Source organism: Procambarus clarkii, chromosome 20 (genome assembly GCF_040958095.1).
Source record: "Procambarus clarkii isolate CNS0578487 chromosome 20, FALCON_Pclarkii_2.0, whole genome shotgun sequence".
Taxonomy (NCBI): domain Eukaryota; kingdom Metazoa; phylum Arthropoda; class Malacostraca; order Decapoda; family Cambaridae; genus Procambarus; species Procambarus clarkii.
Window position 1 is genome coordinate 23,366,194 of NC_091169.1, and position 22,817 is coordinate 23,389,010.

Genomic DNA, 22,817 nt, shown 5'->3' on the forward strand with positions numbered 1-22,817 from the left:
ATTATTATGAATTATAATAATTTTGTACCATCTGTCTTTTGTAATGTTAGATTTGTATTTGAAGAATTTTTGTTTTGTTTTATTAAAAGTGGCTTATAGTTTTGGAAAGGTGTGAGGGCGCACGTGGTGGTGTTGACGGGGTCTGGTCGCTTCTCACACCACACCATTCCAAGCGCGTTTTCTCTTTCTCTTCGTTCAAAGCGTATATTGTGTTATGCTTGGCAGTGTTAGGTTAGGATGTATTGGGCTCAGTTGGATAGGTTAGGTTGCGTTGAGCTAAGTTAGGTTGCGTTGAGCTAGGTTAGGTTGCACTGAGCTATGTTAGGGTAATTTGGTTTCATAATCCGCTGGTGAACGGTGTTGTGTACTAAGCGACCTGTCTCAGTGTTGACAGTGGCGAGGAAGATGTCGTCGAGGAGGCCCGAGCTGCAGGCGCCGCCTCAAGTGGTAAGACTCTCAGCCTCTCTCTCCTCACATTGTGGGGCTCGCCCCCCACGCCCCTCCCTCCCAGTAACCTCTTATACACTTGTCCTCCTAAACTACAGTTTGAAGTGTGATCAAGGGAGCATGACTGAGCGGTGCTCATGTGAACAATTTTGATCAATTTGGTGATATTTCTCTCTCTCTCTTTTCCAGTATTATGGAGTTGATGAAGCTCGCAAGTACACTCAAAAGTAAGTATTCTCTTAAAAGGCATAAAAGTGGAACACTAGTAATCATAAACTATATATTAGTTTTATTTAGATATACAGAGTTCTTACATTATTGTACAGCCAGTAGCACGCATAGCGTTTCAGGCAGGTCCTTAATCCTAATTTTTCCCCGGAATACGACCGCAAAATTGTTTAACAACCAGGTACCCATTCATTGCTGGTTGAATAGAGGCTACAGTTATGGATTGGTGTCCAGTCAGGATACGGCCAAAGCGCTCGCGAAGAGTGGGGCGAGTGTCTTGCCACTGTGCCACGGTGACTGCTAATGTAATATTGGTAAAGTTGTTAGGGTCTTAAAAGATTAAGGTACAGTATTGGGTTGTGATAGTACATGTACATAACATTGGTGTTCTTACATTCTTGAAAACTTACACTAACATGCATAGTGTTTTGGGCAGAAATAGGAAAAGGGTAAACATACTATGCTTGAAGACAACAGCATCTGCATCTTGTGACATCTTGCATATACCAAACTACCTCTTGTTCAATTGTAAAAATTGGTTATTTAATTTTACTAAAAAAGTGTTCTTTATAACAGTTCTCGAGTGATTGAAGTCCAAGAAAAATGCACAGCACGCGCCATGGAGCTGCTGGCCCTCCCAGATGACACAACCGCCCTGCTACTGGACCTGGGATGTGGTTCGGGCCTCTCTGGTGAAACCATAACAGAGCAAGGGCACATGTGGGTGGGCATGGATATATCTTCAGCCATGTTAGGTGAATTTTAATATTTTTGCATTATATCAGGTTTTGTGATCTCTACTTCAACATTAAAATCTAATGTCATAAGATTCGTCCAGACTTTGTGAATCTAAAATACTACTACACACTTCTATGCGCCCTTCAGCTATAATTCTCACAACACATATGTCTTGTGTGCACAGCCTGTGCCTTTGTGTAATGCCTCATTTCCCCTCTTTTGTTATATATCTGTATCTACAAGAATCAAGATCTACCTTTAGTGTTATATCTCTTGTTGGTTACCAGATGTAATTATTCATCCTGACAGTCTAGGGTCGCACTAGATTTTTTTATTGTTGCCATCAGAGGCAGCTAGTTTATTGTGCACCCCATATTCATCCTGTGAGCGGTAGCACAAAAGGATTACAGAGGGCACTAGGTGTACACGTTGCCTGTGGATCACAATAAGCTAAAAGTAACACAACCTGGAGTCCACCCAAACTCGCAAGGAATTTTGAGGCACTAAGCTAATTGGAATCTACCTTCTTGTTCCAGAGATTTTCTCCTAGATATATCACATCATTATGATTTTATTATGTATAGGTCATATTCCTGGCATACTGAGTGTATCAATTTCCTTGTATTATATACAAACTTTATTTCCATCTGTGGATTAAGATGGCAATTGTATCCCCAGACACAGCCCTGGAGAGAGAAGTAGATGGTGATATGATGCTTGCAGACATGGGTCATGGTGTTCCTTTCCGTGCTGGGATGTTTGATGGAGCCATCAGCATTTCAGCCATCCAATGGCTCTGCTACGCTGACACTGCCAACCACAAACCAGCCAAGAGGTTGTACAAGCTCTTCATGTCTTTATTTGCAAGCCTGGTAAGCCTTGTGCTGTTCCAATACTGTATATGCAAAATTGCTTGCTGCTCACTATTTGCATTTAAGTACATAAGCTACAAGCATTTCTCCAAAAATTTTATATAGTCTATAGTAAGGGAACGGAATTTGTGCACACATGCCAATTGTGATCATTTTTACACACTTGAATTGTATAGGGTGCCTGGTGTAATTGATATGTGAACTTAAATTTTGGAATTGTAATTCATATAAATCACAATTTTTTTCAAGGAGATGCTGTTTTAATTCATGTATTGTATAGGCTCGAGGAAGTCGTGCTGTATTTCAGTTCTATCCTGAGAATGATTCACAAGTGGAGCTGATTGTGTCTCAGGCCATGCGGGCAGGATTTACTGGGGGTCTTGTTGTGGACTATCCCAACTCATCCAAGGTAACCTATTGTACCTCTTATTGTTTACATTTTTTTTTTTTTTTTTTTTTCCCTTTTGCATCAGGCCATAGAAAATTAGGTTGTAAAGAATATATTAATTTGGGTTCCTGTATGATTAAAAATTTATCAGTTCTCCCAGCCAATTTATTTCATATTCTTGACTGCATGTCACTTGGGCCGATTCTGACTGGCTTATGACACTTCTCAACCCAACATGATTCATCTTGGAAAGTTGGGTGAGGCTAGCCCAAGACATCTGGCCTCCATAGATTACCAGGAGAAGTACCCAAAAGTGCCTGGAATAGTCTATCCCCCCCCCCAAACCCTTCATTCCACCCCCTCTTCTTTTCCCCTTCTTTCCACATCCCCTCTCATTTTCCATATTCCCTCTCCCAAATTTCCTCTTTCTCCCTATACCCCCATCCAACAGACAAACAATTCCATTTGTATACAAGGGGTACTTGGCTGCACTCGGGTCTCTCCCCATCTTCATCTTAACCCCCCGGTGTCTCCAGCCTCTTGGTTTCCTTTTTCATTCCCCACTTCTGTCACAAAATATATTATCACTAAAAACTGTATGGGAAGCAAATCAAACATTTCACACTTCACAAAAATCTCATGGGGGGGGGGGTCTCTATGGGAGCTAATATATCTTAAAGCATTTAATGTGGGTTTACCTCGAACATCCTTTGTCTCTCCTGTACCACAGACCATTTTTTCCCTGTAAAGATGTGTGAGGCTAGCTCCAAGCATCGCGCCTCCAACATTGGACAGGCGTTCTCTCTTACAGTATAGATTATTATTATTATTTTTATTATTAACACACAGAAATCACATTAACGTGATATATATGTTGATGAGAAAATCCACTGGAACTATAGGTGGGCACGAACCTGCATCCCCGGCATTGCCAGTGGTCTAGTGTTAGAGTACGAGACTGGCAATGCTGGGGTTCGCGCCCACCTATAGTCTCAGTGTATTTTCTCATTAGTATTAGTATTATTATTTTATTATTATTATCATTATTATTATGTATTTGTTCATAACAGGCTAAGAAAATATACTTGGTGCTGATGACAGGAGGGGGTTCACTACCCAGTGGCTTACAGGATGACGGGAGCAACACCACTCAAGCACTCTATCAACGGAGGTGGGTTACCTACAGTGGAAATTGTCAGTGTGAAAAAAAGTTATAGTGGAAACTGGCAGCCTGAGAGTTTCCAAGTAGTGTAATGTTAGTTTGTAGGAAATGTTTGACTATGGTTGAAAAAAGTAATTAATGAATTCTCAGATGATGACGTAGCCCAAACAATCCATGAATGTTGTCTGTAGAATCATAGATATCCAAGTTTTTGCAAATTTTTCTGGATACCTCATTAGCACTTAGATTGTTGATGCTTGTTGCCAAGTGCAAAATTCTTCCAATGGCATTCAACCCTTAGTTCACTCTTAACGAAAAATGTCTCCATATGCTGCAACACACTGCCTATTTATGAAATTTTATCTTTATAGTTTTTCATTGGTCTCTACTAAAGGAATTTTCATGATGGTTTTGGTATCATCTGCATGGGATATGAAGCTGTGATTTGATATTTTTGTACTGGCCTACTTGAAACTAGTAGTACAAAGCATGGACTATAATTTGTTTGAGACAAACAATCTGCTTTTTGTATGTTGACTCCACTTGTTATATTTACTAAAATAGAAAAGAGGATATGTTGCAATATAAACAATTCAAATTATTGTGCTAATGTTTTTGGTTATGTATCATTTTAAGAATTACAAAGGAATACATATTTTTTCCAGGGAACGCATGAAGCAGATTCGTAGTGGTCGCCAGCCAAAAAGAGTATGGATTTTGCAGAAAAAGGAACGGCGAAGAAAGCAGGGCAAGGAGGTGCGGCTTGACTCCAAATATTCTGGCCGGAAGAGAAGTGATAAATTCTAATGTATAAATTTTTACAGTAAATTTATAGTGTACAGTATTTTGTTTGTTTGATATTTTACCATTATAAATATGTGTACAATTAAGTAATGATTTTGCTAAGGGTGTATTTACTGAAATTTTGGTGCTGTAATGTGGTGGGGCTGTTTTGTGGATGACTTCTGGAACATGATGCGAGACCTAGTGTTCTGCATCACTAATGTTGGGGATAATGTCATAGCCCTATGGTGATTAGTAGAATTTTGCCATATGCACTAAGGAAGAATTTTGTATAGTTTTTCAAACCTGACATTCATCCTTTGTGATACATTTGCTCAGTTAGATTCATGGTGGGTTTCTTCCTAAAAGTTGCTGCCTGTGTTGTGGTTAGGTTGCCATACTGTACAAGCTTTTGTCTCGAACATAGACTAATGCAGCAGCTGACATGTCTAGAGCGCGCACACAGAAATATTAGTGCTGGCACTCTCGCCTGTTTATGCATTTTCAGTGTAGGAACTTTGTTGTATTGAGAAGAATCTGGCACATTTTTATTTCTTTTACCTGTGAAATGATTCTTAAGGATGGAAAGGGCACTGCTCGTGGTTCACACTAGTGTTTCGGCTTTTTCTTTTTTCTTCTATCTTCTAGTTTTGGCATGTTTAACGAATCTAGTTTTTCCTCGTAACTCTTGTTTTTCACTTCCGGAAGCCATTTTGTAGCATGCTTTTGCACGTTTCCCAGTTTCTTTATGTGCCTCTTGAGATTTGGGCACCATACAACTGCTGTATTCAGGTATTCCCATTTTGGTCTCGCAAAAGTCATAAAAAGTTTATTTAGGTGTAGTATACAGGTTCCCGAGCTTATTGAGCTATCATATCTACAATTTAAAACTGTATGGAATCTGCCTCTGCCACGTCAATTTCTAACGCATTCCATTTATTAACTACTCCGTAGTTCTTTCTAATGTGTCTGTGGCTCATTTGGGTACTCGGCTTCCACCTGTGTCCCCTTTTGCAAGTACCAATCATGCTAAATTATCTATTCTTATCTATCCTGTCAATTCCCCTGAGAATTTTGTAAGTGGTGATCATATCTCATGAACGGTTATGATGAAACAATTTAGGTATAAAAAAATATAGATACAAAAAAAATGATATTTATTGTCTTAGTTTTAATTTAACCATTTATATTTCTAAGCACTGAATATGACATAGATTTTTATGGTCATTACTAAAAGTCTGTTACAAGATAGCAAAACTATAGCTATACAGTACTAACATTTTTAATACTTTTGCTGAAGTCGGCTATGGCTTAGTTTACTAAATTTTATATACAGTATTAAGGTATGTACTGAGTATATGTATTTTTATTTGTAGAAAAGTGTAATATATTCATCGTAAACATCCTATACCTCTGCGGAATAATATATTCATTATTATAAAGTTCATAATTTTATATTCCATACATTTCTTGACAACACACTAAATCAAAAAAGTATTTACAGTATATACATGAGTTTTCACAGGACGAGTTGAATAAGGATGTATTGTAATAATTCATTTACCAGTAGGCTGACCATACTCATTATTGTGAAAGGGTCGGTACCTGTTTTTTTAATATTTCCCGGCCATCCCATTGCTTTTATAAAAATTTCAATATGTGCAGTTTTTAATCAAAACTATAAATATACTTCAATACTGGTCAATCATAAATTATTATTCATAATGTATATCACATGTCAGTATCATGGATACTAGTAATTCGTATAACAATAGAGTAGCAGAGTTCGATACCAAGTACAGTGTCAATATCGGCAGTGATTTAATTCGCAGAAAATAGAAAATACAAGTTAGCAACCTTTGCGCATATCAGATGTGGCATCTGTTCTGCTGTAGCATTAGTTAAAGCTTTAAATATATCTTTGTAATGTCAAAGCGGCGAAACTGCAGTTTTAATGACGATCTCCAGAAGGAATTCAAATTTATTAAACTGGGCAAACTGTGTACTGATGGAACAAAAATGATATGCCAACACTGTAGTGTCCATTTTTTCGTTGCTCATGGAGATGGAAGCAACATCATCCAACATTTACGTAGCCAGAAGCTTAAGGATGCTGAAAAGACCGACATTTTCTGTGAAAGATTCCTTCGTTGGAGAAATATTCGTGGTATGATCATGGTGAAATACGGTCCCCCCTCTATGTCTACCTAAATTTTAGATGGGTTCTATCTCTGAAGAATAATTGTAAGCTCAATATGTTTATATAATAAAACTTTGTTATCTTACTTTTTCATGAATATAGAATATTACATAACACGTTTTTGCCATTAGTGTCCCGTTTTTCTCTCCAGGAAATATGGTCAGCCTATTTACAAGGGTTCTGCTCTTTTCTTTTACATTCTTCTTTCATCATCGCTGTCAATGGGGTCTCGACGATCACCTGAACAACATAAGAGGCCACGTTTGGTGAAGCTTGGCTTGCTTGGGTGGCATATTGCATAGTACATTATCTGAAGCATCAGTCCAATCATGAATATAACCAACATAAACCACGGGGCCTGAAAATATACAATAATCAATCATTAAACAAAAATTATGCACTTCAGGAGACAAAATCTGAAAGTATATACTGTACTGAAATGGTAAAAAAAAAAAAAAAAAAAGTGTTGAATGTAATAAAATTACTCTTTCTGGTAGGACCTGGATGGCTCCCTGAACTTATCTCGCCGAGATGGCTTTTCCCTAATGACAGTCAGCCATATGTCCTGTATGGCTTATTAGAGATTAGAACCAGGATCTAGCTGCCTCTTCATGGTGAGTAGGAGATTATTACAATCACCTTCACTGAGAAAACATCTAGAAAGTAAGCAAAGGAATATAGACAGCTGCAAGGTATGGAAATTGAAGCACTGAAACAGTCAAATGATTCTACAAAAAGATTCATTCAGAAATGAGTTCAACCCCTTAGTTATGAATGGCACCAATAGGTGGCAGCACCCTGGAAGCTCCTTGCTCCATCACCATCTTGCTTCTGTTGGAGGTGATCGACCATAATGTGATGCACTGGGTAGGGAAAGGGGGGTCATCGTGGCCTTATTAGAAAGAGGCTTTTCGTTACATTCAGTGCTGGTTTTATGGCTCCCTGAAGCTACAGATAAGACAGAAAATATTGGACTAAAGGAGGAGGAAGAATGGCAACAATACACATGAAGATGAGATGTTGATACAGGAAACCCAACCCAGGGCAACATAAGCCCAACCAGGACCAGGAACACTGAACAAACAAGGAGCTGCCAAGACCCTGGTAGATTGCCAACCCAAGAAGTCTACCAGGGCCTAAAAAACAGCCTATGACATGCTAAATACAATGACCCCAACTAATAACCCTGGGAGGCCTGCTAAGTATTGGTCATGAAATACCAACCCAGAACCAAGGCATCTGTGAACACATCAGGATGGGTAAGAAAGGCGCCAGGGAACCAAACCCCGTAAAACCCAAAGAGGAAGTCAGGAAGTCTGCATTGGCAAAACAGGCAGAACTGGTGAAACCAGCACGATGCCCAAAGCCAAACGTTGCCCAGGGTAAACAAAAGTTCAGGTTCCCGCATGACCTCCCAACTGCTAATCTAATACCAGTCAGCAAAGCTGCAGGAGGCAGACCAGGAACTTCAGATTAATCTGAAGCCGAAAACTGGGATTTCTGCCAGCTCACTAGGACCCAAAACCTGGTAAGTTGGAAAAGAACCAAAATCCTGGCTTGCTAGAGCCACTAAAGCTGAAACTACAGCCACATAAACAAGTCAATTATGAAGTTTATAGTCATCTGGGACCTCAAAGGTGGAGGAACTCATCAGTGGTGGAACTGAAGGCTTGAGTTGGTGCACAGTTTGAGCCCCAGCTCCCCTTCCTTCCCCAAACAAGCGGGAGGGAAAAAACGCATGCTTGTTTTGAGAGTTTTTCATTTGTTTACATTGTTGAGTTGTGAGGCTTTGGTCTTTTGATCCCAGTAGTGGTCTGTATTGGTTTGCTGACTTTCTAGATGCCTTTTCCGGTGAGGTGGCAGAGTGTAACCTGCTTCCTAAGTCTCTTCTGAGGGGGGGGTCAGGTTCTCGCTCTGGTTCCCAGTATGCCGAACTGAATTCCACAGTCGATGCAATCCAGTGGTTTGGGGGCCATCTCAACGAGATAGCTTCAGGAAGCCACAAGGGGCTTCCCCCAGAATATAGGAATAAAACTAATTACATAAAATAAACATTTATATTGGCATTCTGAGAAGGTTCTTAGGTGACTGGACAAAGGCAATAGTACAGTAATGTAGTGCATTAAAGATCCCTTCATACTTTTCAATGCTGTTCCAGTATTAGCAATTAAAATATCCTAAATATCTTTTTATTAATAAACTCATTCACAGTTTATAATTACATTTGCCAATTTTGTAGTCATTTATACTGCATTGTTTGAAAATGTCACACATCTTAAAACTTAAACCAAAATTTTGAACTTTTAAAACCAAATACTATTGTTCTGATATTAAATTTAACCACCAAAAAGTTGTTATTATTATTATTATTATCATATAGTTAAATATCTTAAATGAAGAACCTAAACAGCATTACAAAATATCTTTATGAACCATTTGTATATTCACCTTATTAGCAAAAAAATCCCCTGAACCTGCCATGGCAAAGTTCCAAAGGTATCCACAAGCGACAGTTTCGAAGAAGGCCAGCATGTAGTAGAGGATGAATCTGCCCAGCTGCCGCCCACCCTGCTCGTTAGTGAGGGCAATCAACCATACTGCCCCAACCAGCAAGGAAGACACTGACCTGTTGAACCAAGGACAACTTACTGCATGCACCTGGTAAACACATCTATGACTTTTCTATCACAAAGAATCCTGAGGATCCTACCTTAAAAAATAAATGGATTGTGAACCACCAAACTTAATGCACACTAGATGAAAATTAAGAAAAACCAAGTTAAAATGTAAAGTTCGTTATAGTCATAAATGCAAATTTTGCTTAAGCCAGGCTCTAGCAAGAACTAACATTCACCTGGCTTAACACCGGCCTCAATTGAGGCGAGGCAAAGTTCTGGCTCTGCTCACAATAAGACCAATTAGGACTCTTGTGACTGATGTGACTTAGTATTGGGGAGCCATCTAAGTAAGATAGATTCAGGAAGTCACCAGGGGGCTACCCCAGAAATATATTTGACAAGGGAAAAGAGGTTAAATCGTGTATACTCTAGCTGTTAGTTTCTCATTGTCAGGGACAAGAAACCTGTTAGGTTTATTGAGGTCCCCTATGCCAATGACAGACCTCATATGATGCAACCCACAGCAGTTGCCAAACTCCAGAGTACCTAGTTACTGCTAGGTGAAGAGGCATTGAGTGTAAGGAAATGTTACCAAACATTTTGCCTCGACTACATATCGAACTTTAGGGTCAATCAGCCGTGAGCCCACTGTGCTACAGGTCACAACTACAACACAACTAGACTCACAAACCCAAATGGTCAAACCACATAATTCCTCATCCCAACCAAGATAATGATTTCTGGTGTGCTGATAGAAGATTGGACCTTGGGTCCTGGTAAAAGGGTATAACTAGGAACATTATAAGCAGTTTCAACTAAGGGTTTAGAGGTTGTGTGGGCAGAATCATGATGGGTGTGGATAGGGACTGGGTGGTTGTGTGGGTAAGGGCCTGGTGGGTGTGGGTAGGGACTGGGTGGTTGTGTGGGTAAGGGCCTGGTGGGTGTGGGTAGGGACTGGGTGGTTGTGTGGGTAAGGGCCTGGTGGGTCTGGGTAGGGACTGGACGGCTGTACATGTAATCACTTCGTGTCATTTGCTATAAACAGAAGTTCTCATTAAGGAATTGTTTTGATAATGTAATAAAACAATTCCTTAATGAGAATTGTACTTAATAAAGTAATGTAGTTAACGTACAGTAATGAATTATACTGAATAATGTAGTTCATGACAAGTAAATGCATTAATCAATTATTAGATAAATCATTAAATAACTAATCACAATAATTACTATACAAATATATTTGTAATTGCATTTTGAATTTAAATTATAAATGCAACTTAACCCAGATATTGCAGTGAATCTTCTCTCTGTGATAAGATAATGCTGACCTGGTTAGTGTTTTTATGCTCCTTTATCACCGGCATGCCTAACCTCAATCTTAACTGTGACGTGAATGTAAGGTATCTACCAGTATCAAAATTCCAGCTTTTGTCTTAAAATGCAGCACTACTAGATTATCACCTCACAGGTTTTGTTTCATTTATGGGTATGGGGTGCATTTATTATGCACCCCATACCCATCCATCATCACTGGAGTCTGGCTGTTTAATGCAATTGATATCCTTAACCAGAACAATGTTGTACAATTACAGTGTGGTAATTATTATTTATCCGACTTTCTTTCAATGAGGTAGTCATCTGGCATGCTGGTCTATGTCCAACACACAAAGAGCATTTATCTTTTACAGATTGTTGACATTCAAGTTTAGTATGGTATTGTGCAGTATGTTAGGAAGTCATTGCTTGTCTTGCTTGTATGCTTAAATATTTTAACGGGAATTACAAGCAACTGACGCTTAGTAATACAAGACAACTCAAAGCTATTTACTCTATTGAAGTAATTTATAGCTGTATGTCAGTTAAAGCATTACAGTACACTGTATCTATACATGCAGTATATTCCATGTAAGCTATTAGTTAACTCAAGTATCTTGAAGCTGCATATTACAACAAACCCATTAACTTGAAGTGATGTCAACTTCATTGGAGTTGCTAGGATTTGAAATAGGAACCGATCCTTCGTAAAAAGGTCATGAGAGTCAAGCCCAAGCACCCTATGACACTTGCCATACAAATGCAAATCGCTCTGCAAAGCTCCGTGAGGCTAGCCCCCAAGTGTCTGGCCTTTTTTCCTTGGATAAAGACAGACATTCTGTCTTATATAGATTACTGGGGCACTTTTCTTTGATAAACAACTAAACTAGTGCATTGTTAGCACAATCATATGTGGAGTTTTGATTTTTTTTTTTTTTTTTTTTGTATAGCAGGACATAGGGCTAAATTTGGACTTCGAGGCATTAATAAGATTAGATGTTAATGAGATGTGGAACCAAACCCCCCTCCTCCCTGTGTAGAGGCTATTGTATCCCATTATTGGGAACAGGAAACCTGTTAGGACTTGTCCAAATACTCCTAGCTAATGGCAAGACAGCCTGCACAGACATTCGACCAATTACTGGTCAGAAGCTTGAGATAAAAAGAAAAAAAATGTAGACAGAGACCTAGAAATGCACACGAGACATACCTGGCAGGTGTGAGACCTCTGGAATTGAGGACAGAGATAAGGTGCCAGACAGTATTAACAACCCAGTGGGTCCCAGCAATGAAGTACACCCATGGTCCCCAGGCTGTGCCCACCATGCTGTATCCTGTCACCCGTGACCCTGAGGAGAATTGGCAGAGCAGGCAGAGAAGCAATGGTTAAAGTGAGAAACAGTAGAATGAGGGAATGTAAATGAAAACTGAAGACAAATGAGTCACAGAGGAACTTCTTGTGATAAGAAGTTCCATTTATTTGTGACTTCTACTCACAAATAAATGGGTTAGATTACGAGGTTGATAATACTGTAATTAAACAAAAAGTTTTAAATGTAAATACGGAACATGATAAATAAAATAAGAGAAAAGTTTGTACAACAAACTACTAAAGGTTGAAATATGAGTATCATAACTGGTACATAAAGAATACCTTAAATCACTTTACTTTTAACATTACTTAGCTTTTAAATTTAGTCATTACTTGTTAAGCTTAGATGCTACCTGACCTCTTTAATCAGGCATAACGTTCCATAACATCCTAATTCAAGCTGATTAAATCTCATCTATCGAAACTCAACTGAACAATATGACTATCCTAGACTATATTAATATCAAGGTAACTAAGGTCTTCAGTATCAAAATACTGTGATGGAAAATTTTGTATTTGCAGCAGGTAATTAACAACCACATCACTATTTTTCAACTGCATTTGCAGAGTTAAATGTTATTAACTACCTCCTAAGACTTAGAAAAGAGTTACCGCCTCACTTCAAGAATACACATATTTCATATAATGTCCAATTTGATTTTAATGTTAAGTTATATAGTGCTGGCAGGAGGACTTGAGAAGGAGAAGAGAAACTGTTGCATTTCATTTTTAACATTATTTTAGAATTTTGTTTGTGTTGTGAAATACTGATGATAGTATTGTATTGGAATGAAAGATTAGCAATATCTCTCTTGATCACCATTATGTGATTAAACTAAATCCCATTTTTCTGGAGGGATTCCCTGTTGGCTCACTGAAGCTATCTTGCTGAGCTTACTACATACCATATTAAAGGGTCACATCAGTTGTGGAAGTTATGCTTGGCCTACCAGGGATCAGAGGCAGAACCTGGCCCCCTTTCCATCCTCACAGAGGTGCAGTGAGTGGGTGTCAATCCACTACCAGAAGAAGCTTCCAGAAATTCACGGCGTTCAATCCCCGACCGTCCAAGTGATTGGGCACCATTCCTCCCCCCTCGTCCTATCCCAAATCCTTATCCTGACCCCTTCCCAGTGCTATATAGTCGTAATGGCTTGGCGCTTCCCCTGATAGTTCCTTCCTTCCTTCCTTCCAGAAATTCAGCACAGCTCTACAGACAACTGCACGGTTCACAGAAAAGAAGCCTTCAAAATTCTTGGCCGTCGCCGTCTTTTCTTCCCCCTCCACATTCTAGAGGATGTCGTTGCCCATGTTATCTCTGTTGCAGCTTTTTCCTGCCACCCTATTGCTCATTTGTTTCCTCAGGGTTTTGTCCCCTTTTGGAAGTAATTGGGCCACTGGGACCTCGCCTGTTGTTGGTCAGAGTAGGTCCTTGGGTGAATCAAGTTTCCAAAACATGTGCTTCCTGAGGAGGCTTCCTTCTTTGACAATGCGATCACTCATCATGGAGGGTTGGTTCTCTCCGCACCTTATTTATGCTTTACACTTCGGCTCGGGATACTTTTCTTAACACTATCTTATTGTTGGCTCTCTTCTCTGGCTGTAGGGTTGTGGTTACAGGCTCTTCTCCAGAGGCAGGGGCTCTGTTCTTTTGGTCCTGGTGGGTGGTTTGTTCATTTGCAGCCTTATCCTTCTTTTCTGGTGAAGAATGAGTTGGCAGGCTTCCAGGGGACTCCCTTTGTAGTTGATGCTTGGTTTGGCTGGGGGTAATTACCTAAGTGTAGTTATAGGATGAGAGCTACGCTCGTGGTGTCCCATCTTCCCAGCACACTTTTCATATAATGCTTTGAAACTACTGACGGTTTTGGCCTCAACCTTCCCACTTGTTCCAACAATCTACTACTCATCATCATTTGCTCATACATCATTTGTTGTGTTTGGTGGCGGCCCTTCGTCGTTATGTGCATTACACTAGTTCTACATCAGTGGACAACTTGTTGGTTGACTCAGTTTCCTTGGTTCCCATTTCTCAGATCATTTCTCGGATCGTCTGTGTCATTAAAGTCGCCAGCCTCAGGCTCATGATGTTTGCAAATATTGTATGCAGATTTGCCCACCATCTTTTGTAACAAGTCTTGGGCTGCTATTCGGGGTCAGGGGTTTTGGCTTTCTAACAGGGTTCTGGCAGCCCAGTTATTTAGCCAGTGTTCTGCCAGAACCGAGTGTTGCTTTGGGCTGTCTCCCCAAATCTGGTTTCTCTTCTTTGTCCTAATGTCTTTTGCCTCTCCTCCTTTCTAGTAAATCCTGTGTTTGTTCTGTCTGGCTAGTTACCTTCAAGGAGCCACCTGGGACTCTGTCCAGAAACCCAGCATTGAATGTAATGAAATGCCTCTTTCTGGCAGAGCCTCTGAGGCTTCCTGATTTTCCACCTCTCTCCAGGTACATCGTTTCACCATGGGCTGTTCATCAGCTCAAAAACTGAGATGGTGAGTCAAGTAAAGATGGGTCAGACTGCCTGTCTGACTGTCAGAAGTGCCAGTAATTGGCATTAATGAGTTTGTAGCTATTTTGATTGAATCCCTTGTTCTGTGTGAATTGTTGGTAGAGTTGTTTGGCACTTTCACTGCTTCGTTTTCTGTGAACCTTCCAGTTGTCTGTAAAGCTTCGCTGTCTTTCTGGAGGCTTCACCAGTGGTGTGATATATTGTCACCTGTTTTCTGCACTTTTGTGAGGGGGACCAAATTCTGTCCCCAGTGGACCCTGGTATATCCCAGTAGACCAAACAGAGCTTCCGCGACTGATGTGACCCTTTAGTATGTAGCAATCTCAGTAAGATATTTTTACCGAGCCATAGTGGCTTCTCCAGAAACATGTGTTTCATTACATTAAATGCTGGGTTTTTCATTAATTCTCTTAACTTGACAACTCTAGAAAACAAATGAGCAATAAGAAGATTTGGTGATGGAATAGTGAAATTAGCCAGGTAGACTTACCGATGAGGAAGAAATGCGCGAGGTAGAGGACAAGGGTAGCAAAGAAGTGAAGCCGGCCTTGTCTGGAGTTGGTACCCCGGAGGTGCTGAAAATATTGGGGCTGCTGCAAGCGCTGCAAACGCTTCACTATGACCCTGTTGAGGAAAAGCTGTCAGAATATAAGAACAGGAGAACTATAGGAAGCTAAATGAAGAATTCAAAGATAAAGAAATTAGGCTGAGAACAATATATTCAACCCATCCTCCTGTTTAAATAGTATTTTTTTCAAAGTGACTCATATGGTAGGGAAGGGGACAGGATAAAGGGTCACATAATTGGGAAAGGTCAGAAAGAGGTCACAACTGAGAGGGATCAGAATAAGGGGTCACAAAAGGAAAGGAACCAGAACGAGGGTTCACACTAAAGAAGGTACCAAAATGGGGGTTCATACCAGAGGAAGAACCAGAATGAGGGGACCACACACTTGGAGGGATGAGAACGAGGGACCAGAACAAGGAGTCACACAATTATGTGGAAGGGTCACACAAAAGTACAAACCAGAACGAGAAGTTAGTTGGTACGGACGAACCAGAACGTGGGGTCACATGATAGGGAATAGCCCAGCACAAAGGGTCACATCCAATGATATGATTACAGGTAGAAAGCGACACCTCGATTTTCCCCTCACTTGGAGGTCTACTCACAGGTAGAACGTGACACACTGGGCCATCTTAGAGAGAAGGAAGAGCATCCTGAACACTATCCAGAACGTGATGGGGTTCTGGGGCTGCAAAACACACCGGGGACCACACTGTAGCAGGTCTTGAGGACCTGAAAGGGACCAAAAATAGGAGAATTCATTTTTGTGCAGATGTGTACCTCGAAAGAGTCGAGAGCATACCTCAGTAAGAGAAGCTGCCACCAGCGAATATGACACGTGACTGTACCGCCTGACTGTGTCACGTGACTGTAAAGCCAAAGCCTAATGATTTGCCTAGAGCCAAAGCCTTTGGATTAGATAGCCAAATGTGACATGGAAGCATCATGGCAAAACTCCAAGTTTCAAATTTTAAAAAATACTGAACAAGTTGGAGGATATTGATCCTGATAATTTCTTCAAAAGGTCAGATGTAACTAGGAGCAGCTGTTTCAAGCTCAACAAGCCACAATGTAAGACTGAGAACGGGAGATTTTTTTTCACCCATACGCTTATAAACCCATGGAACCGCCTACCCGCCGAAGCCGTAAATGACAAAATACTGTTAGGTTTTAAAATCCAACTGGAAAGGATCAAAGCAAACAGAGGGGGGGGGGGGGAGAAATCAACAAGCCGTCGGCTTCCTGTCCTCGTCGAGGCCACTAGTGTTAGTTACTCTCAGGTATATTTATGTTGCCGTTAAAAAGTTTCTAATTTGGCCAAATTCAGTAATACAAGGATAATTTTTTTAGTGGTACATCACTACATATTGGTACTTTCGACCAAATAATTTCTATAAGTACTTTCATTTTAGGAGGATTGGGTGGTTACTTGAGTGTAAAGCCTATTTAAGTATATCCCTTGTATCTAATACCTAAGAGAACCACGCGACTGCAGAGCCCATCTAAGTATGTCTTGTGACTATAAATCAGTCACCCGTGTCACGTGACTGTAGACCCCATCTGTGTCAGGTGACTGTAGACCCATCTGTGTCAGATGACTGTAGACCCCATCTGTGCCAGGTGACTGTAGACCCCATCTGTGCCAGGTGACTGTAGACCCCATCTGTGTCAGGTGACTGTAGACCCCATCTGTGTCAGGTGACTGTAGACCCCATCTGTGTCAGGTGACTGTAGACCCCATCTGTGTCAGGTGACTCCAGTGCCTACCTTGGGAATACTCGCGCCAGTCGTAAGAGCGCCCCCAGACATCGTCCCGGAGGAGGAGGCAGAGCATCGGGGCGTCGCCCAGTAGCACCTCGAAGAGCCTAAGGACTCCCACCGTCACCATCTCGTCCACATACCTGTGTACACAGCTGTTTATGTCTTGGTCGGGTTCCACACACACACATGGGCAGAGATACACACACACACACATGGGCAGAGATACACACACACACACATGGGCAGAGATACACACACATGGCTCTATCTTTAATATTAGGATCATGTAATTTGGATGTTAAAGGGAGAGGGGGTAGCATACCTGATGCCGTCTTCCCAATTAGTCTTCTCCCCGACACCAAATCTCCACGCCCGTGAGAACCTGGGGATAATATTAACAAATTAGCATTATAATGAATGTATAAATAATAATTAGTCACTGCCACATTTGGATTTTGTTGATTTTTATTTATATAATTGACTATCATTTAGTTGTAAAGGTTTTTACGGATATACAGTTTTTAATACTTTTCGGTTTAAGTGGCTAAATGGAATGATAAAATTGGTCACATAATCATGGAGCTGACTAGAAACTTGCTACATAGGTTGAATGCTTATATGTGGGTTCTGGAGCACGTGGTCTATATGTCCGCGACTCACAAAGGAGGGAACCGGGTTCGGTTCCTGGGTGGAACAGAAACGGCTCGCGACTCACAAAGGAGGGAACCGGGTTCGGTTCCTGGGTGGAACAGAAACGGCTGGGCACCGTTCCTTTCACCTGATGCCTCGGTTCACCAAGCAGTAAACTTTGCACCGGGGGGTTAGGCAATTGTCGAATGCATACCGGGGAAGGTTAGTAGGAGGCCAAGGGGGGGGGGGGAAAGGACGTCGAAAAGGTCTGTAAGTATGCAGGCTTCCTGTCCCTGACAAAGGTAATGAAATAGTTACATCATTACTTACATGATGTTATAGTGTTGTTCGGAACTCCTGGTGACGGAGCTCCTGCTGGTGGAGTTGAAGATGACCTCCCTGACGAGGAGGCTGAAGGTGATCTACCTGACGAGGGAGAATAAAGATGGCCTACCTGACGAAGGGGATGAAGGTGATCTACCTGACGACCGAACTGAAGGTGACCTACCTGACGAAGAGGAAGATGATGACCTACCTGATGAGGGGGCTGAAGGGGAGGCAGACGATGGCAAGGACCCATCCCATGGCGCCGTCCTCGCCCTCCTCCTCCCGGGCCTCGCGGAAGTGGCTGCAGGACACAACAGCAATATCATCACCTCACCGTAAAAGTACTTAATTAATTTCATCATTTCATAAGAAATTTAAAAAAAAATCACTAAATGAATCAGTATCATCAAAATCAATATCGTCAATATCTTATGTTTTTCCACACGTGCATGCGAGAGTGCTCATATTTCTCCACTATATTTTACATTGCCACACTAAACAAACACAGGCACACACACTAGACTCATTATGGAATATGCAGCACCTTAAAAGGGATCCCCTCACCTTGGCAAATAAACAAGGAAATATTCAAAGGCATGCCATCCGTCTAGTCCCTGAGGTATAAACACGAGACATGATCACAACGTCCAAAATACTCAGGGGGAATGGAAACGTAAACAGGTAAACTACTTGATAAGTGACAACCCAACGAGGGGATACGGGGAACATCAGTTTCTAAAATGAGCCGTATGACATGACAATATTAAGAACTTTTTCAGTGTCAGAGTTTGGAAGAAGTGGAATGCACTATGGAGAGTAGAGTGTGGAGACAAACCCCATACACGGATTTTAAAGCAGATATGACAGCTCGAAAGACCAGAGAACAAGCACACAATTCAGTTAATTGAAGATTAAGAGGTGGGGCCCTTGAGCTAAACAAAATAGGAGAGTCGCGCATACGGAACAATATAATACGCAATTAAGTGACTGAAACAATGGAATGACGTATAAAATATAGCACAATGAATATACGTCATATAGAGATGACGACCCAGCAAACAAATATGTCAGTACAAACTCAACAATTGTCAGTGACAAGGACCTTCGTTGAGTGGAGAGATAATCATATGTTTATATATGAATTTAATAAAAGATTAAAAAAATATAGGAAAAAAGTCCTCAAATTGATTAACAGAAAGTGATAAAACAAATAAAACGTAATTTATTAAATAAATCAAAGGAGGTTGAAAAATTAATAAAGGTGATTAAACAGATAAATATACGTGATTAAATATCTAGAAAAGGGCGATTGGATTAATAAATAATGATTGAACAACTAAATATAATGTGATAAAAAGAGAAAATATAAAACAGGATAAATTAATAAATAAAAAGTGACTGAATATTTAAAATTTGATTAAATAAAGCTTAAATAAAATGTTATTAAATAAATTTGATTCCGTTGAGTGGAGAGGGAGGGAGGGAGTTATCAGGGGACAATGCCAAGCCATTACGACTATATAGCATTTGGAAGGGGTCAGGATAAGGATTAGGGATGGGACGGGGGGAAAGGAAAGGTGCCCAACCAATTGTACGGTCGGCAATTGAACGCCGACCTGCATGAAGCGAGACCGTTGCTCTACCGTCCAGCCCAAGTGGTTGGGTCGATGAGTGGAGAGAGAGACGTGTCAAGTCGACGACCATACTCACTACTGAAGGTTCTTGAGGCCGGCCGCCAGGTGCGGGAGGAGGAAGAAGAGTAGGTAGAGGCCGCAGCCTGGCGGGGGCTCCTCCTGGGTGTACTTGTCCACCACTATGCTCAGCTGGACACAGTAGCCCACCAAGTATGACACCGACACCACCACCATCCACACACACTCCAGCCACGTGAACTGTGGCGGGGATGGCGGCTTTCCTGTCCACACAAGAAGATGAAGATTAAGCCATCCAAAAGGTGGCACGGGCATGAATAGCCCGTAAGTGGTGGCCCTTTTGAGCCATTACCAGTATCAAGAGCTGATACTGGAGATCTGTGGAGGTGCAACTGCACCCTGCGTGACGGGAGATGTCTCCCGTGTGTCCACACATATACACGCAGCTCTTATATATTCCTAACACAATTATGGAAACCATTACAGGTCTCAAGTCATATTTAGTTTTTATTTAAACGTAAATTTAGCAATATCTGTACATAGCTTACTAATTGAATGAGTTATATATTAATTCATGATACTCATGTAATTTATTATTATTAAATATAACATTATTTGACAGTAATTTGCATGACCTTTGAATTACCTGGAACATAACATGAAAATATAACTGCAAGACATAAATATAAACGTTTTACGCCATCAACAGATTCAGGATTAGTGTGAATTAATCTCTGAATACACAGCTCATGTAAACGGGGTCTGACTTGAACAAGATTTGTGACAGTAATTCCTTCACGGCGTCCAGTGGGTGTCTAGCAAACCTGGTATCCCCGCCCTTGCACTAGTTTGATTTATATCCTCGAGTTCTCATACTTTATTATATATACATCACTCATCATTAAGTTGTATTTTAAGTTGTAATTACTACTGCCCAGGGTAGACTATGCTACAATCTGAGTATGCACCTCCTGCTGATGTAGATTTGATTTGTTAAATGTAAACTCATAAAAAGTATATGCTCTCAAACCCTACATTACTATATGTAATTGAATGTGAACAAATCTTAGCCATGTATCCCAAGTTTACTTACTGTTATTAGCACATATACTGTTTCATAACCACTATAACATTTACTACAGTTCTGTAATTCAAGAATTATACTTGTAACATGATTACAAATCTGTTTATAATTATAAACCCACACGAGTTCAATGCCTGAGCCCATTATTGTGGCGTCGCCCCTCTACCTACCCTAACTGGATGAATGTAACCCTTTCATTACCACCCATTCATGGGTGCATAATCAATTGTAATAATTTATAAATGAACTACATTAACAAACTTTCTATTTGTTTTTAGGGTTATAGCTACTCACCAGCCTTGGGGCGATGGTGGACGTAGTCATCGCTTTCACGTTTAAATGACATTGTGAGATTCTTCTGATATCCCTTTAGCGTGTTCTGTTAGCCGTGTCTGGGGGCACGCAGATGATGTTGATGCTGTTGGTGTTGTTATAGATTCAGCTACTCGCAACAAGTTCCAAGTAGCACGGGCTATGGTGAGCCCGTAGTGGACTTATCTGGCACAGGAGCGGTGCTGTGTCCTTCGATGTTGATGCCTTGGTGTGCTCTTTTATCTGCGTCCGGGTACACAGATTGGTTATATATAGAAAAAGTAATTTTATCCTATTAATATCAGATAGCACGATACAGTTGCTAATTTGATGTCTGAACTGGTAGAGCACCACATGGCACACTAATATATTACGCTGCGATTAACAAAATGTAGGCAACTGATTACAGTACAACGAAATACAGTTGTTGGTGCATAGTGACACGAACATTATGTTATCTGATATATCAATATATAATCAAACTTTAAAATAATTGTACCCTACTTACTTGAACTATTAATTATGTTTAAATGAAGTTACATTCTCTGTCCCGATTCCGTTACAGTGATAACGATTTACAAATAGTTTTAACGGCATGTGTGCACTAAAGACGAGGCTACTATTATTAGGCTACTAAAGACGAGCTAGTAACCTGTGTGCACATGAGACCAGCTAGTGGCCGGTGCACACGAGACCAGCTATAGTAGCCTGTGCACGTGAGACCAGCTAGTGGCCGGTGCACACGGGAGACCAGCTATAGTAGCCTGTGCACGTGAGACCAGCTAGTGGCCGGTGCACACGGGAGACCAGCTATAGTAGCCTGTGCACGTGAGACCAGCTAGTGCACTCGGGAAAGTCGAGCTAGTGGCCTGTGCACCCAGGAGGTCATCTAGTGGCTGGTATACACGGGAAACTAGCCAGTAACCTCTATACACGGGAGACGAACTATAGTGGCTGCTGCACACGGGAACACAGAGCTATAGTGGCCAGTGCTCAAGGGAGGACAGAGCTATAGTGGCCAGTGCTCAAGGGAAGGCGAGACTGCTTGCTCCTCCAGAATTGAAGTACCACGATGTGAGGGTGCTCCGCCTAGCCTTCGAAAGGGGGGTGAGATAAGAGTGAAACTGAGATAGCAAAAGCCTGATCCAACAATAATAGATATTGTTTTAGATTTAGCTACTCAGAACGAAATGTCCATGTAGCGCGGGCTATAGTGAGCCCGTAATAATAATCGAGGAAATCCCCGGAATAAAGGATGATACAGGGAGCATAGTTTTAAGTAGGACAAAAACTGCAATAAGACTTGGCTCTGTTTTTGTCTGAGTAATAAATAAGCCAGTTGCTGTTATCTTAAATTGTCTATTACTGAAGCTAAATAGGATTAATCATTTACCAGCATGTACGTAAAGTAACATTGTATCAGTTGAACTATTAGAACACATACGCATTGAAACTAATTATTCTGAATACATTCGACGAACAACTCATATTACAATGTTTGGGTTGCATGTGGTATGTAAAGATGAAAACACAGAGATAACACCCTGCCACCCGGCAGATAACACTTTTTGACATCATTATGCCTCATTACCCCACCAAGTGGTGTTTTAATAAGTCCTGTAATTTATATTCACTGAGAATTTTGGCCTCTTGGCTTTGACCTGAGCGCGAGTGTGAGTGAAAAATATTGGTCAACCGGTGGGTGTGAGATGTATTTACTATTTGCATCTGCAGAATCGAGCTATGCTCTTGGACCCCGCCTTTCTAACCAATTTATTTTTCCTCTATTATGTCTACTACATATATTTCTGTTACAGACGCGCGCGCACACACACAAATACACATCCCCAAGAAGCAC

The 22,817-nt window shown here is 40.9% G+C and overlaps 2 protein-coding genes across 5 annotated transcripts; one reads left to right on the forward strand and one right to left on the reverse strand.

The window, feature by feature from the left end:
* Nucleotides 1–169: 169 nt before the first annotated feature.
* Nucleotides 170–4,679, forward strand: LOC123755472 (18S rRNA (guanine-N(7))-methyltransferase). Of its 2 annotated transcripts, none has more exons than XM_045738188.2 (7): nucleotides 170–447; nucleotides 637–674; nucleotides 1,252–1,430; nucleotides 2,092–2,285; nucleotides 2,593–2,694; nucleotides 3,744–3,844; nucleotides 4,501–4,679. In XM_045738188.2, the coding sequence occupies exons 1-7, from the start codon at nucleotides 406–408 to the stop codon at nucleotides 4,640–4,642; spliced, it is 798 nt and encodes a 265-aa protein (XP_045594144.2). In that variant the 5' UTR covers nucleotides 170–405; the 3' UTR covers nucleotides 4,643–4,679. The 2 variants fall into 2 exon arrangements, with proteins under 2 accessions (XP_045594144.2, XP_045594143.2); XM_045738187.2 differs by having other exon boundaries at nucleotides 181–447; nucleotides 2,566–2,694.
* A 1,079-nt stretch (nucleotides 4,680–5,758) lies between these two features.
* Nucleotides 5,759–22,033, reverse strand: LOC123755471 (XK-related protein 6). Of its 3 annotated transcripts, XM_069327707.1 has the most exons (12): nucleotides 21,724–22,033; nucleotides 21,468–21,667; nucleotides 20,942–21,202; nucleotides 19,622–19,826; nucleotides 18,120–18,212; nucleotides 17,277–17,336; nucleotides 16,961–17,094; nucleotides 15,799–15,925; nucleotides 15,116–15,249; nucleotides 11,961–12,099; nucleotides 9,267–9,444; nucleotides 5,759–7,176 (listed from the first exon to the last, which is right to left on the reverse strand). In XM_069327707.1, the coding sequence occupies exons 3-12, from the start codon at nucleotides 20,991–20,993 to the stop codon at nucleotides 7,012–7,014; spliced, it is 1,287 nt and encodes a 428-aa protein (XP_069183808.1). In that variant the 5' UTR covers nucleotides 20,994–21,202; nucleotides 21,468–21,667; nucleotides 21,724–22,033; the 3' UTR covers nucleotides 5,759–7,011. The 3 variants fall into 3 exon arrangements, with proteins under 3 accessions (XP_069183808.1, XP_045594141.1, XP_045594140.1); XM_045738185.2 differs by having other exon boundaries at nucleotides 20,942–21,065; nucleotides 21,468–22,033; XM_045738184.2 differs by having other exon boundaries at nucleotides 21,468–22,033.
* Between the last annotated feature and the right edge of the window lie 784 nt (nucleotides 22,034–22,817).